The 17,041-nt window shown below is 34.5% G+C and overlaps 1 protein-coding gene and 1 pseudogene across 4 annotated transcripts; both read left to right on the forward strand.

The window, feature by feature from the left end:
* Window positions 1–1,212: 1,212 nt before the first annotated feature.
* LOC147383256 (adenylate isopentenyltransferase 5, chloroplastic-like) lies at window positions 1,213–3,229 on the forward strand. Of its 3 annotated transcripts, none has more exons than XM_086428358.1 (2): window positions 1,213–1,231; window positions 1,724–3,229. In XM_086428358.1, the coding sequence occupies exon 2, from the start codon at window positions 1,731–1,733 to the stop codon at window positions 2,703–2,705; it is 975 nt and encodes a 324-aa protein (XP_086284484.1). In that variant the 5' UTR covers window positions 1,213–1,231; window positions 1,724–1,730; the 3' UTR covers window positions 2,706–3,229. The 3 variants fall into 3 exon arrangements, with proteins under 3 accessions (XP_086284484.1, XP_086284482.1, XP_086284483.1); XM_086428356.1 differs by lacking the exon at window positions 1,213–1,231 and adding an exon at window positions 1,441–1,535; XM_086428357.1 differs by lacking the exon at window positions 1,213–1,231 and adding an exon at window positions 1,445–1,575.
* Window positions 3,230–6,079: 2,850 nt separating this feature from the next.
* LOC147383257 (uncharacterized) lies at window positions 6,080–16,476 on the forward strand (annotated as a pseudogene). The gene is made up of 9 exons (XR_015173518.1): window positions 6,080–6,231; window positions 6,696–6,765; window positions 8,605–8,824; window positions 9,387–10,030; window positions 11,282–11,455; window positions 13,223–13,339; window positions 14,443–14,621; window positions 14,736–14,782; window positions 15,883–16,476. The product of XR_015173518.1 is annotated as an uncharacterized LOC147383257 (transcript).
* The last annotated feature ends 565 nt before the right edge of the window (window positions 16,477–17,041 follow it).

The raw sequence follows: 17,041 nt of genomic DNA on the forward strand, positions 1-17,041 counted from the left end.
AGTTGATTGAGACATTGAAAAGTTATAGAAGTAACATAATATTATAATGTTTCTAAAAAGATAATATGTGATTGTGAAAAACAAAATAAAAAACTCGACAATCATGTGGGTATACCAAACAAGCTATTATCTAAATGAGAAGCTAACATTGGAATTGGAATAGATATAGTGATAAATAATGTGCGACAAAATACTTCTATCGTAACCTCTTTATTATGTCATGTGTTGAATAACTCATCACTACCATTGATGACTTATGAATCCGATTTTCTATTGATCGACAGGTAATTATATGTCATAGTCATATTGTTCAAGATAAGCTTTATGACCTTTATCAAGGAATGAAAGAGAGTTCTAAAAAGACCAAAAAGGGTCTACAATGTGCTATGTCTATATGAAAAATGCATAGTACTAGTGATTCTCTTATGTACCATAGCTATTGTATAAAATGCCACGGGCATATATTTTATGTAGTGGAAGGTGCCAGTTTGCTAAGTTGGTTAAAGTTTCTGAGAGTTGATATCATGATTTGGGTTCAAAACCCACATTCACCTACTATGTCTGAAAGAGTTTATAGATACGTCATGCAAATTAAAATCCTGAAATCTGTCTAATGACTACGGATCCAAATCAAGAATTTGGGTTCTAATTACGATCAACCTGAAAATTTTGAATTTTTGGATCGGCTTTGGGCCAAATAAATTTCTTAAGGATTGGTACCAATCCAATCTAAACATGATCTATCGATTATTTTGGTTACCTGATCCCCCAGAAATTTTTTGAAAATTCAGTGACATATGATCAAAACAAGAGCTTCTACTGCACTGTTAGCTAATCCTATAGACACATATAAATAAACAAGTGTCAAAACCAAGAGACCTCTTTTTGCCCACTTTTTTACTTAAAAAACAACTTCCCCACCCATTTTGTTGGCAATGTGGGTGTTCTTTAATTTTGAAGATAAGCATATGATGAACTGAACCCCAAAACAAAAAGTATAACTAAAAAATTAACAAACGAAGACTTACCTTTTGAAACAAAACTTCCTACTTTTAGTTAATTAATATTAATTGAAATGACATTTTTCATAATTTATAAAACAAATCTAAGTTAACATGGTCACTAACAGGACGTTTGATGCCCACTTTATTTAGCCCTAGAAGTGTACTTATAAATACTAAGACTCCTCCCTCCTTAAGCCCTAGGCAGTTTGTTTTAACTTCATATATAGGTTTGTAATCTGTCCTCTCTGATTATTAAAACAAAAATCTGCAAATGTCCATATGTAGTCAAAGAAGATAAAGAAACAAAAAAACATTTTCATATAGATTTTTTTTTACTGTTCTTTCCTTTTTGAATGGATCATAGAGACTTGATTTCTAAACCTCCTACTTCCCATTATGTCCCATTTGTTTCTTTTCTTATAAATCTCTCTCTCTCTCTCCATATACATATAAATGTGTTTGTGTTTGTGTTTGTGAGTAAGGGTTCCTTATTCTCATTCATTTCATGCTGCCTCATCTTAGATCTAAGAGGTAAGTTTTAAGAAGAACAGAAAGAAGAAGAAAAAGAAATGTGGGTGTTTCTGTGGCTTATGTTACAAGCATGCTTGAATAATATTTTGATAGATAGACATTTTGGGTGTTTGAATTTCTTGCAGTTTTCTAAGAGATTTGACTCAAATTCATAATTTTCATTTTCTTTTATTTATTGTTTTTAATAGGAGTATTATGAGATCTTCCTTGGCCATGTGCAAGCGAGTTCAACCCCTTGTGAGTTTCACTGCCAACCCAATCACAACTGCTTCATTCAATGCTTGGCGTAGGAAAGAGAAGGTTATCGTCGTGATGGGTGCGACTGGTACTGGAAAATCAAAGCTCTCAATTGACCTCGCAACCCATTTTCCATCCGAGATTATAAATTCCGATAAAATGCAAGTGTACAATGGGCTCGATATTGTAACCAACAAGATCACCAAAGACAAGATGTCCGGCATTCCACACCATTTGCTAGGTGTGGTAGACCCCGAAGAGGAATTCACGGCGTCTGATTTCCGCCATCATGCTTTGCTTGCCATAGACTCGATTGTGGGGCGGAATCGTCTCCCCATAATCGTGGGAGGGTCCAATTCATATCTCGAGGCACTAGTGAACAACGATGATCATGAATTCCATTCGAAGTACGAGTGTTGCTTCCTTTGGGTGGATGTTTCGTTGCCCGTGCTTCATTCATTTGTTTCCAACCGAGTTGATCGAATGATTGAGATGGGGATGGTGGTTGAAATTCGGAGAATGTTTAAACCAAATGCAGATTATACTAGAGGGATTAGGCGTGCAATTGGGTTATTCGAGATGGATCAATACTTTCGAGTTGAGGCAATTGTTGACGAGGAGACACGAGCAAGATTACTCGGGGAAGCAATCAAAGAAATCAAGGCTAACACATGCAAGTTAGCATGTCGTCAATTGCAAAAAATTCATCGTTTACGATCCCTATTGGGGTGGAACATTCACCATATTGACGCCACCGATGTATTCCTTAAGAGCGGTAGAGAAGCTCAGGAGAGGTGGGACGGTCATGTGGTGGGTCCTAGCACTACAATCGTGCGGCGATTCCTCTCCGCCACCAGCATCATTGGCCCCACCAATGTGGCGACCATCACATCGGAGATCATGGGGACACAAGTTGCAGCAGCCACTCACTAAAGGGCCCACCAAAATTTCCAATTATGGAAAAAATATGTATTATATAGATACTACATCTATACAACCCTTCCTTTCTAGACATTTAAGGCTGGTATGCTAAGATAGTCCATGGAAGTTCCTTTGATCGTGAAGTGGTATCTACTTTCCGTTTATGGAATCGAAAAAGCACTTTAAAATCCGTGTTTCCGTACTTGTGCAACGTACACGTGTGGGTCCTATGAGTGCATAAGTTCGCGGAGAATCATTTTGCAAACAAAAATTCCTTGTATTCGTCTCTCTTAAAAAGAGTCGTGCTTGAGTGACCTTCAAGATTGACCTCATTTCGCACTTTACTCATAGGGAAGTGCACACGTAACTATAGATGCTTAATGATTTTTCACTCGTATCTATCTTTGACTAAAAGACTATATGGTTCTTACACACCTCCATGACATCCAAGTGTGAAATGAGGTCACTTAAAACATTATTCGAAGAAAAAATCTATGACATTCTACACACCACCACGTCACCACAATATTGAAGGAAGTCAATTTAGGTTGATTATTTTTATTTTTATTTTTTTCACATTTGGTGGAGTGATATATTCTTCTTTGATAGAAGTCACGATCCAGAATGATGTCCTATTAATATAACAATATACTGTGTCTAGATGGAACGTTTTGATAGGAAATTAAACACATCAGGTTGCCTACCATGTAGAAAATGACTTGGTCCCGATGTGTTTTAAATTCTTACAAAAATGTGCCCCTACACAATATTTCTATTATTTTAGAATGCACACCATACTTGATCCTGATTCACTTGTTTGATGAAAATATCTATGATCCTGATTGAAGAGCTAGCGTATGTTATTTCTCGAACGAGTTGCAATCCAAAACAGTATCTCCTTCCCATGACTAAATACTACGTGGTATGTTTTGGTTGGAGATTAAACACATTGGGCTCTGTGCAATGTAGAAAATGACTTGGTTAGGAGTCCAATGTGTTTTAAACTCTACTAAAACTTGCCACATAGACACCATAACTTGGAGGGGTATGTCTAAATCACCCATATTATTTGAAAAGGTGATTTTGAAATACCCCCTATGTTTTGCTAAATATTAGAGATACCCCTTTGTTTTGAAAATGATGACATGCATCCTTGGGCCTCAGTTTTCTACATAGACTAAAGGAAAAAGATTTGAACTCTCTCATCTTCAACCTCTAATTAAAAACTTAGTTTTTTCTTCTAAAAATAAATCACTTTCAAACTCATTAGATAAATTTTTTAATTCTCATCAACTATCTTAAGATTTTATTTGCTTCAAGTCTTCAACCTTCAAATCTTAAGGCAAGATATAATTTTTAAAAAGTATTAAAAATTTTGGGTAGAAAACTCTAGGATTTTTTATAAGAAGGAAAGGTAGAAAATGATGGACTAAAATAAGGTCAAATAGATTAAAATTACTCTAATAATTGAAGAGCTTGAAGATGCCTTGTTTTAGAAAAAAAAATAATATTTTTGAAAAAATTGAAAATAATGGGATTTAGAATCCAAAAAATCCAGGATTTTATGTAAAGGGTTAATTCAAGGTGGAAAACGATGAATTAAAAATTAAGTTGAATAGATATACAACAAAGGTTGGAGAATTTGAAGATGATTGGTTATAAGAAGAAAAATCTAGATTTTTGACAAGAGGTTAAAGATGAGGGCATTTGAGTATGTTTTTTCCTTAGTCTATGTAGAAGACTAAGGTCAAGGGATACATGGCACCAATTTCAAAACATTAGGGGTATCTCTAACATTCAACGAAACATAGGGTTATATCTAAATCACCCTATTTAAAACATTGGTGATGCATGAGGATTTTGGCACTTCCACTATCCCTAAAATAAGAGTCTCATACCAAAATAATTATTTTGGAAAAATTAAGAAATCTATCGAGTCCTTCAAGAATAATTATGACCAGAAATGGAATTATAGAGCCAAGTTTTGAGATTATTTATTCATTTTTTTTCAAAATAATTATTTGATATCCGAACAAGTATTTTTATTTACTTTTTTCTTCTAATGAAGCTAAACTAAGAAAATCATATTTTTTTAAGAAATCACAAAATGCTAATAACATGTTTGTCATGTTGCCATCATCACGATACATTTATTTTTATTAAAGGTAGAACACAAAGTTATTTTGTAAGTATATAAAAGTAAATGTTATTTGTTAATAAATTTAAGTATCATATTTCGAGAAAATTCTAATTTCATGGTTTTTAAGAAATCACTATATTATAAGTGTCTTGTTAACATGTGTCCTAAGAGCACACATTAAGATGCATTAAATACACCTTCAAATTTAATTTTTCTATTAAAAATAGGAAAATGCTGAAATGACAAAAAGAAATTACGATGTGATTCTCACAAGTTTGACGTGGGATGTGCACATAACTATAGATGTGTTTTCTCGCGATACGAGTTTAAACCATCTACGGTTATGTATGCATGTCCACGTCAGAATTGTGAGAATCACAATAAATCCCGTGTCACCCCAGCACTACTCTTAAAAATACTCTCAAATGCTTATTACAAGGTGTATTTAAGGCATATTAACATGTACCGTTAGGCACTCACGCTAACAGAGCCCATATTATAAATGTCCTCTTTATTTACTTATTTTGAAAGTAAAACTGATTTGGTAAGATTTTCATAATGTATAAACCTGTTCTAATAGTTTTCCCTACATGCATCCTAAAATGATACATTAAGATGCAAAAAATGCATCTCTAAATTTAATTTTACTGCCAAAAATACAATCAATTTTTTTTTTTCATAAAAAATACCCTTAAATACTTATTTTCAACATGTATTTAATGCACATTAGCAGAATCATATAACAAAGAAAAATGTTGAAATGACAAAAAGAATTTACTGTGATTCTCACAAGTTTGATGTGGGATGTGCACATTACCATAAATGTGTTTTCTCGTGATACGAGCAAAATTTACTTACGATTATGTATGCATGTCCATGTCAGAATTGTGACAATCACAATAAATCATGTGTCACCCCAGCACGACTCAATAATAAATGGGTCGGTAACTCATACGTTCACGTATAATCCCGACCGTGTTTATGTGAGATCTAAAGATTGGGATAAAAGATGTATTTTAAAAATATATTAGGGATCTTTAAGATATATCTCAAACGTTGGATCTCACCAGTACTGTTGAGATTATACGTGGAGATATGCGTTCAAGCAGTTTCATGAGTCCACGGATCCCAGCCCATAATAAATATCCTGCTATTTTGGAAGTATGGCTGATTCGGTAAGATTTTTATAATTTGTAAAACTGTTTTAGTAATTTCCCCTTATTCACCAAACCAGTAATTTGTTACTGTTTCTGACAAAACTACCCTCAAGCAAGTCGAGAACGCGTTATTCCGACTCCTTCGTTCATAACTATGTGACAAATACAAATTTTAGAATAGAATTCTCCTCTCCTCCTCCGAAAAATATTGCAAAAGAAAGAAGAATCAAACATTCAAGAGGTGAGTCCGATTGTTTCTCCTTCAATTCTAGGGTTCCTCTGATTCTTCGTGCAAAAAAGAGCGAATCACGCATAGTTTCTTCGTTTCTCATGCTTGTATTGTTCGATCTAGTGATGTTTATCGCGTTTTCTCACATTTCTCTACGTTGTTTCAGTGTTAATCGTAACCTAGATTTGAATGTATTATTTTATTTACCTACTTTTATTGTCGCTAATAAGAATCTGTTTCTTGTTGATTGGAGGCTGTTTTAATGTAAGGACGATAAGCTTATATATGATTGTGTGATCAGGATTTGAATATCTTTTGTTCGAAGTGGATTCATTTCAATTTTTAGGTTTTGAGTTTGAAAATTTAAGGGGGTTTTTTTAGAGTTTCTGTTTGTTTGTATTGTGATCTTAATTTCATTGTAGAAAAAGGATCAAGTTTGGGGTTGGCGATGATTTGTTCTTGCTTGTTTTATGCAGATTAGGTTGTAATTCTTCAGATATGCCCATCACATCAGTATTTAAACTTCTACAGGAGGTATTTCCAGAGGTATGGAAAATTAGAAATTTTTATTGGAAGGATGTTTTTTTTTTCTTCTCTCTTTCAATCTAACCTAATAAAGTTTGTGATGATTTGATAACATGAACTGTTTGTGCTTCAAATTTTAAGGGCTTAAGTATGACGCATACAACAGGTCTTGGCGTATTGGTTTAGCTACCTAACATACTGATACGCATCAGCCGATACATTCGGATAGTTTGAACAATTATATAACAAGGGACAACATTTGTTACAATGTTTTTAACAAAACCGGCTGGATGCTGTCGGATCTTGTAAAATTGACTTCATCTGGACGTTGTAAATAATTTTGTAACAAATAGTTTTCCCCCTATCCCGACCCTATATGATTTTGTAACAAATAGTTGTCCCCTAACCATAGAGATCATCCTCACAAAAAATCAGTCTATTTTGAAACTTCTAGCCCATATAGGAAAAAACTCATTGGCTATGTTATTGACTCTTGAACCTGACCCTATATATATTTGGGTTAAGATATTGTAATTGATGCATGGTGAAACACAACCACCCTTCATTGTCACACTCTATAGAGTTACTAGAGTTCGCCTGTGCATACTGGCACGATCATCCTCTTTGGAGTTTAGGGGGTATAAGAGGAAAGGCAATAAAGATAGAGGGGTATTGTTGGAAAAGGGGTAGAAGAGGAAAGATAATAAATTTAAAAGTTGTCCTCGAGATTTATAGCTAGGTAAAATCCCAACCCCTCTTTATGTGGGGTATAAAAATTGTGTTGTCCACCATTGTTTTTTATTACAGTTTAACGATTATGAGTGTGTTTTCACATCTGCTCTATCATTTCCTATAGTTTCATTGAAAAATTTCTCAATATTTTATTCATTTACATAACATTCCATTAAGGGTATGTTTGATTGCATAGAAAGTGACTTTCCATGGAACTTGAATCCATGGAAAAATAGTGATGGAAAATAGGTAGGGTTGGAAAATCAAATTCTATTGTTTGATTGTATTTCGATAAAATCATGGAAAAATTATATGGGGAAAAAGAAGAAGAAGGAGAGGAGGAAAAAAAAGATGAGAGGAGGGGAAGAGGAAGAAGAAGAAGATGAGGAGGGAGGGGAGAGGATGTTGTGGTGGTGGCGGTGGAGGTAAGTGAGGAAGAAGATGATGAGGAAGATGAGGGGAGAGTGTGGTGGTGGTGGTGGCGGCAGAGGAGATAAGGGATGGAGAGAGAGATAGAGAGAGAGAGAGAGAGGGAGAGAGAAAGTGACCGGTGATGGTGATGACGATGACGGCAACAACGATGGTGATGGTGATGAAGACGAGGTTATTGTGATGGTGGTAGTGGTGGTAGGGAAGAAGAAGATATGAGTGTGAAAGAATTGAGGATGGAAAATTTAGGTGGATTTCGCTTTCCCACCTATATGGGTGGGAAAGTGAAATCCATGTTTTGGTGGACTTTTTGGTTGAGGTGGAAAATGAATTTCCATTTCCATGTGCAATCAAACACTTGAAAATGTCATTTTCCATGGAAATTGATTTTCCACCCTATTTTCCATGTGCAATCAAACATACCCTAAAAAAAATTGGAAATCAGTTGAGAAATTGCAATTCGATTTTGAGGTCGTGAGTTTAAGTCCAGCTTATCCATTAAAGTATGTGTTTATTTCCACACTGATTGAAATGTTTCTGTTTTCCACACTGGTCGAAATAGACACCAAAGTAGAAAGTTAATTCTAATACTTGGATACGAGTACTACTTTTAACTTGTCTAAATGTTAAAATCCCATTTAAGAAAGCAATGTACTGACTAATTATCGGAGACAACATTATCATTCTTATGTGGCGCAGGTTGATGTTCGGATACTAAAAGCTGCTGCTATTGAACACTCTTACGATGCTGATGCAGCTGTGGAATTTATTCTTTTTGATGTTCTCCCCTCTATTCCCAGTCCACCAGAGGCACCTGGTAATCCCATTTGTAACCGGGATGAACATTCCTCTATCAACAGTCTATTGGACACCCCTCCTACCGATTGTCAGGTTGTTGAGCATCCATTGGCTATAGTAGGTAATGCTAGTCAAGTTTTGTTGAGCATCCATCTTTTTATTTTTAATTTTTATAGTGCATTGCTTGTTGATTCTCAATCATGTAGTGGATTGATTAACAAATTGAATTTGTAACTTCCTCTTCTCTTTTCTTTTGAGAGCTGCTATTGGCACCCCAACTTTTACTTATTACACCCCAATTAAAAATAAAAAAAAACAAGTGAATGGTTGAGAATAAATAAAAGTTGCGATGCCAATAGAAGCTCTCTGTCTCTCTTTTCTTTTTTTCTTGATTTCTATTTTTTGGGTTTAGGATTTTATATGAGCCTAATCATAATTGCAAACAACTTCTGAAATTGTTTGAGTGAGTGTTGTAATATTGAAATTATTATTTGTGCCAAACCTTTATAATGTTTGAAGGGTGTGTTTTAATCTTTAATTAGGGTTTAATAAGGAAAAGTTGGGTTGCCAATAGCAGCTCTCTTTCTTTTTTTTTTTTAGTAAAAAAAAAATAGGTTTATGGTTTGTATTCCTTGGGAACATTCATTTGATTGACTAGTGGCTAATGGATGACTGCATGTTAGGATGTGTAGTTGAAGCAGAGGAGCAGAATGTCTTGCTGAAGCAACAGGAGGCAGTTGAACTTGAAAGCAAAGTACATGTTGACACTGGTCATACTAACAATGTTCCTTACTTTAGTTCAACACACCTAGATGAAGCACTAGCTGGTTCTTTAGTTTCAAATCTTTCTAGTGGACACGATCTTGATCAGCTACATTTGAATCTTGGAACTGAAGAATTGTATTCCTCACCAAAGCATCAAGAGATCAATGCCACTGTTGGATCACTTCAGGGTTTATATGATCAATCAAGCTCTATGATTCAAGAAGATACTGTTGTCTCTGGACACTGTAGTGATGGTCTGCATGCCAATATCCAAGACTTGAATAAACCAGTAGTAACTTATGATTCTAATTCATCTATTTGGGATGGAAGACCAGATTTTGTAGAATGTGCATCTGAAACTCATACTGGCTCTTTTGTTAGTGAAAGGGAAAAACCAGAGTCAAGAGGTTCACTGGAGAATATTTCTGAGCTAGTGATTTATGAACCTGAAGCACTTTGCGTTGAAGAAAAATCTTCCTCTACAACTATTGTTAACGCCTCTGCCCAAATTTGTAAAATTGATCTTCTGGAAGATGCTATTAAAGATGCTAAAAATAACAAGGTACTTTTGAGTTTCTATACTTTCGAATTACTAAATTTACATTCTTCTAATGATCAAGCAACTCATTCTTGAAGTTGCTTCCCCATTCAAGAATCTTGTTTTTCTTTTGCATTGAACTTTGCTTTATTAGTGAATCAATTTCATCGAGAAGCATCTCTATTATATTAAAGGTTGTTGGAACTTGGAAGGTCATAACCAGCTTCCCTGCACAACAAAATGGTAAAGAATTTCATGCCCTACAATTTCAGGTTGTTAGGAGCTCATATCAAACTTCTAACCAAAAACAGCAGCTAGGTTTCTTTTGCATTGACTGTCAGACCCCGACAGTTGATCTATAATTTTATTAAGACACCATGTACTCCTAATGGCTCCAGTTTATCGTCCAATCAAATGAACTGCTGCTTCTCATGAACTGAGTTGGAAGAAATCTCTTCCAGCGTCATCACCCTACAAATTAGCACATCTATTATGAGGTCAACATGAGTGAGAAGCACAATTATTAAATATTTTCCTGGGCTAAAAAATTAATTAACCAAGAATCAGTTAAGGCCCTTATCTGTTCACCAACAAAATTGTATAAATTACTTTATGCATGTTAAGTTATAAAGCTGTAGGTGAGGATGTGACCATACAAAACATGAAAATTTGTATGTTTGAGGAGAGAAGAAAATTATTAATGTGGTGATCAGCAAATTGAACTACACACAATAGAAAGACCTTAACAATCCAAATGATCAAAGGATAAAAAAACACCACCACCACATTTCAAAAAGAAAGCAACCATTTATATTTAGGTTCATCAAAAGGAAGATGGAAATGCCATTTTGATTGGAAATCCTTATGAATGATGTTGATGGATGTTCAATTAGAAGACCAATTTCTTGGTACGGCAATAACTTTATATGTTTTAATGCTATGGCACAAATAATTAAATGCTGCAATCGATAGGCAATTATGAAGTCTGATAGTTAGTATATGAGCAGATTTGGGGTTATATGTCATTTTCAAAGAAAAATGCAACACCATTTTTTAATATTTTGTTCAATTATTTCAATACTTTTTCATTTGATCAGTTTAAAGGATTTGGTGCCTATCCTGGTCTTCGTTTATGGCATTACGAGATACTTAATGCTATAGTTAGCCTGCTTATGGTGAAGCTTTCCATCAGTTATAAGATTTATAGGTCTTTTATATGCCGTCCCATTGCAGATAGATCAGTTTTGTAATGCTATTTTTCAAACAATGGTGCAGAAAACCTTGTTTTCAGCTATGGAATCAGTTATCAACATGATGAGAGAAGTGGAACTTCAGGAGAAAGCAGCCAAAAAATCCAAAGATGAAGCTGCACGGGGAGGTCTTGTTACGCTCTCTAAGGCGGAAGACCTTAGACGGATGATACAATACGCTATGGAAGCAAATGACATGGTATCATACTTTTTGTTACCTATATCGGTAAAGATGCACATGTTAGCCATACAGTGAAGATATATATATATATATATATATAGGGTTGGGATCCGTTGACTCCTAAGAATGACTCATAAAAAACACATGATCCAATGGTTGAGATTTATGAGTATCTTGATAACACAAATCTTGGAGATACTTATCCCGAGGATAACTTTCAACCATCGGATTTTGCATTTAAAGGGCTAGGATCATGTGTTTTTTTCATGAATCATTCTTAGGAGTGAAGGGATCCGAATCCCTTTTATATATATATAATAAAAATCACTAACGATTAATAGCTAGATTCATGGTAACCAAGTTCGGATTCGGCAATTGTTAAGCCGTGGGGTCAGTTCAGTTTAATTTGGGCATTGTGAAATGATATTTTTAACCAATAAAATAGGTACATTCCGGAATTAAGAGATGGAGAGAGGTGTAGGTTAGGGATAATTTTTTTTTTTTTTGGATAGGTAAAGAGAAATTTATTAATGAAAAAACCAAACAGGGTAGCCAAGATGGCCACCTGGTTACAAAAAACCAAAAACAACAAAATGTCAAAAAAAGCATAGTGGAGACAAGAAACCATAGCACAGAGTGAAAAACTTCGAAGAATATTTGAAGAGCATTTTGAGAAAAATCAAAATTTTAGCATTAAATCATCAAGGAAATGCAACGTTGACTTACGGTCAAGGGGGGTTAACCTAATCTTGCATTTTGCAAGGGGTTGGACCTACTATTACCAATTTTACAGGGGGGTATTTCTAAAATACCCTTTTTAACCCACTAGATAATTTCTTTTTGTTGCATTGCATTAAACTGTAATTCTCTATTTTCATAACCGTCAATTATCATCACAATGCAATACAAACATGAAAGACAAAATGTAAGAGAAAGCATCAACAATGAACTTGCTAGCATAAAAGCTTGGATGTACCTTTCTCTCTCTTACACACTAATGTGGCCCATCCTCTATGTCTCCTTCTTTATGTGAAATTGGACCAAAGCAATACAATATGTAGTATACAATACATTAGTTTTTTTTTTTTTTTGGTTTCTACTTTGGTTTTTATTTGTGGTTAGTTTACGGTTTTCTAAGCTTTATTTAAAATGTTCTTTAGATAAGAGCTATGGTTACTGAAGACTTCTAGTAAAAAATTGTTCTGTATTAGTTAATTTAGAAACTTCTATAAACAAGTGTCTTTTTTACCTGTTTTGAGCTTCTTTCTTGATTGTAGGAGCTTTCATTAATCTTAAATAACCATTCAATAATGAGTGGTTTTCAACTCTGGTGCATTCCACTTTGTTTATGAAATGTTACCAGTTCACAAATTAGTATTAGATGCCGAATTTTCGTACACACTTTCAAATGTAGGCTTTAGTTAACAGTTCTAAGGGAATTTTAGTGAAGAAAAAGGCTGTGGGATTTATAATCTCTTCTTACTTCTATTCGAACTGTAGATTATGTTCTTTAACGTAATAAAAAGAAGAACTTGGAGTTATTCCTTTTGATTCTTGGGCTTTTATCTTTTTGGTGTAAGATTTTTAAAGAATTCAAGGGTGTCTTCTTTGAGGATTTCCTGCTTAGATGGGATAGGGTGTGTAGTATCTCAGGCATGTAATGTTGTTTTCTCTCTTGTCCTTGGGTTGGTCACCTCAACCTCCCCTTTTTTGATTAATAAAAAATAAAATTCTCTTTACTTACCAAAAATAAAAAAATTGCTGTTTTACTCCTGGTATTTACAGCATGCAGGAGACGTGTATGGAGAGAAATCCATTCTAACAACTGAAGCACGAGAACTTGAGTCCCGTTTGCTCAATTTGTCAGATGAAAGAGATAAATCTCTTGCTATTCTTGATGAGGTATGATACTTTGATCTCTTGTTCATCAACCTGATGGTTGCACTATTATTCATTCTTTATTTTTATTTTTTTTATTTTTCTGGAACAAGTAAAGATGGGGAGAGGTCAGAGATGGGCCACTCAATACAAGCTAGGAAAAACAAGCAACCACAGATCCACATGATTAACCCTCAACACTAATCAATTGAAATAATACAAATCCAATCCCTTCTACCCGAGTCATCCTAAAAAATGCACATTTGAATTCCATGAAATTTTTTCTCCAAATAAGAGGATCCCCAAAATGGAGTCCTAATCCCCCAACAAGCGACGATACTTCAAATATGCATGCTTGAGATTCTCTTGGCTTCAGGTAGAAATGTTTTCGAGTGATATCTGATGATGTAGAAACCAAAAATAGTGGAGTGGGATAATGATTCTTGAGATTGACATCTATTCTTAGATAAGTCATCAACTTGCCATGATAATCATCATTATTTCTGCTAAAAATGTACTTTTACTTAGTCCACCAACAAGGGGATAATGAAAAATTAGCAATATACATCCTGAAATTTAAGTTAATGAATTGACAATACAATGTGGGAAATATATAAAACAAATTATTTTTTTTTGCTTCATGGACGTGGCATAATAATCAGGCTATATTTTGAAAAATATAGCTTCGAGAAATGTGATCCTTCTAATTATAGATCACCAAAAACTAGTCTTCCAAATCTCTTTCTCATTTCTTTATTTTTGTAGTTGATTAATTTTTTTTTTTTTTTTAATTGTCATAATTTTTTCTGAACTATTTAAAATATTTTTCCCTGGAAATCTGAGGTTCATGCTTCGTACCTCCTCAAGGCTTTACCTATCATGGAAGCAATGAGTCTCACATGTGCCACACGCTTTAAAACATTGACTACAACGTATGCAGAACTGTGTGCTTATGTGTTTTCAGGCATGAATTTTAGCAACTATGAGTGAAAAAAAAAACCATATTTTCTAGCTTACTGTGAAAAACTAAACATAAAAGTTAGTGAGTACAAGAGAAAGATAAGAGACAGCGACAGCGGACCAGAAGAATAGTTATCACATGTAATTTTTTTTTTTTTTTTTGGCAGATGCGCCAATCTCTTGAAACAAGACTAGCTGCTGCAGAAGAAGCGTGGAGAGAATCCGAGCAAGTGAAGCTAAAAAATGAAGAGTCTGCACGGAGGGATCTTGCAGAGCAAGAACTCTGATGGAGAAGGTGGTACAACAATCAAAGAAACTCCAGCAAGAAGCAGAGGAGAATTCCAAGGTAAAATTGTTGCCTCATACAATGTTATATTACTTGCATTCTTGGTGGACTGACCACTCAAAAAGAATACAATACTCATCAATAATGTGATCTTCTCAATTTTCTGTGCTGTAGTTGCGAGAATTCTTGATGGACCGTGGTCGGGTTGTTGATGTATTGCAGTAAGTCTTCATGTTCTTATTTCTTCTGAAAAAGGAAATATTGTCTGGGTGCAGCTTAACTTGGATGATAGGGCCAGGTCCTATCTACAGCATGGTTTAAAATATTGTATCTATTGAATGTTTCAGTTAATGAAAAAACCGATAGGGTATCGGCCGATACATTTGATACAAAGCGATACAAACCCGATACATTAAATGTTACAGGGTCAATGTTTCGTATCAATCTTGGCCAATACCAATATGTATTGACCGTTACATTCCGATATTTTAAACCATGACCTACAGTCATCAGTTAATGGCTCTGGGTTCTAGACTTGATTGTTTCCCAAATTCCAGATTAAAACAATGAAGTGTTTGTTGTCCTATCTATCACCTGAGCCTTATCCCAACTTTTTGTGGTGGTTGGACAAATCCTGTCCTGCCATTCCACTCTAGTTAGGGAAATAACCATTCTTCTTCAAATGTTTCCTCATCCATGTCCTTTGTGGCCTTGCCTTTCAACCTGTACTCGAGTACAAGCTTCAGACTTGTGCCAGTAATATGCTAATTTTTTCATATTACATTTAAAAACTTCTTTAAGTACAATTTTATTTCATATACTATATTTGTGATAATGATACCACTTACTTTCCAAGTTGACATGAGTATTGTGGTTCAAATTAATGTCCTATCATGAATTGTGTCTTGTCTTTGATCCAAAAAGGCCCCTTTTTTTAAATCAATGCTTTTGTCTTTTATTGATCAACCATACTTTCCTTCACCTAAATTTTTTATAATTTGGAGTTGAATCAAGGAAATGGTTCTGTATCGCATCAAAGGCTTGCAGGCAAGGCCATTCTCTTAACTCTTGCTTAGACTACAGATGGGGTTGTTCTTTGTTCTGCTACAGATTGAGAAATACATGATCTTGATCTTCACCTTGTCAATTGTACTCTCTTTCTAATTTTGAATTCAAATATATCTAAGACTCTTACAATTTATGAATGAAAATATATGATATTTCTTTTTTCAGTTACGATGAAGTTTAAAGAGATCATTTTTATTGTTTCTGAAAATTCTGAGGTAACAAAATCTTCTGTTTACGTTTATGTATTTTGCAGAGGAGAGATTGCTGTTATTTGTCAGGATGTGAAATCTGTGAAAGAGAGATTTGATGCATTCATCCCAATGAGCAAATCACTATCCTCAAGTCAGATTAGTTACATATTGGCCTCTTCAGGTTCATCCTTCAAAGGACTGGCATCAAATCAGCGTCCTGAGCAGGTTGAGTCATCCACGGCCCTGGAAAAAACAAGCCCAAGCCCAACATCCTCAATCGACGGCAGATCGCAAAGGGCAGTCCAGGGGCGAAGGATGTTACAGATGATCATAAGGTGATTTTAGATGATGATTGGGAGTTATTCGTTGAGGATGAGCTTGACAACTAAACTCTGAATATTTATAGAATAAAGTGAGGGGAGCCTGAAAATTTTGAAAGTATTGGGTTCTTGACGATTAATACTGCTATTTTGTTTTCCCTCCGCAAAATGAGGATTAAAACATTGAAAATTTTCAATCTTGTAGTTTAGGTGCTAGTAAACTCTGAAAAAGAACTTCAATCTGCTTCATCTCTTAAGTTCCATATTTCATTTGTACAGTATAGTCGAAATAACCAAAACATTTTGGGTGGGTACAGAACTTCCCAAATTTCTATTTTTTCCATCTGTGTTTGGACTTCATTGAATGGGATGACCCGAGACAAACTTAGTCGAACTATGTGGCTGGAATAGTGTTCAAAGGGTCCATCATTCAATTGGGTTTTTTACTTAATGGGACATTTTGGGGCTTCGATCTTGATATAAATTGCAGAATTTTTTTAATTAGTCACTTTGCTTATTTGCACTACAAACCGCTGCAAACGCAAAACTTCGTGTTAATTATTATTTGCTGCAGATTTAAAGGTGGTTTCATGGAATGAGGTTTTTGTGGTTGCCGACTTCACTAAACTAATTGCAGTTTATATTTTCAATTAAAATTTTCTTTCTTATTGACTTTGAAATTTGTAGTGAATTATCTTAACAAATTGTTTAAAATCACACTGGATTATTATTATCATATTATTCATAAAAATCTTTAAAATAGAATAATTTTAATTATTAAAAATACATTTAACATTTATTACCAATAAATAATAATAATAATTTAAAATAGAGTATTGTAGCATGGTTTTAAAACTCAATTTCACGTCTTGTCTCATCCATGCCAGATACCGAGTTGTCT

The sequence above is a fragment of the Akebia trifoliata genome, chromosome 16 (genome assembly GCF_017979445.1).
Source record: "Akebia trifoliata isolate Shusen 1 chromosome 16, ASM1797944v1, whole genome shotgun sequence".
Lineage (NCBI taxonomy): Eukaryota > Viridiplantae > Streptophyta > Magnoliopsida > Ranunculales > Lardizabalaceae > Akebia > Akebia trifoliata.

What these genes read in the sequence shown, in the direction of transcription:
- LOC147383256 (XM_086428356.1), top strand. Translation starts at nt 1,510, where the DNA reads ATGCTGCCTCATCTTAGATCTAAGAG. An exon ending in CCTCATCTTAGATCTAAGAG is followed by an intron (nt 1,536 to 1,723) that starts GTAAGTTTTAAG and finishes TGTTTTTAATAG; the next exon opens with GAGTATTATGAGATCTTCCT.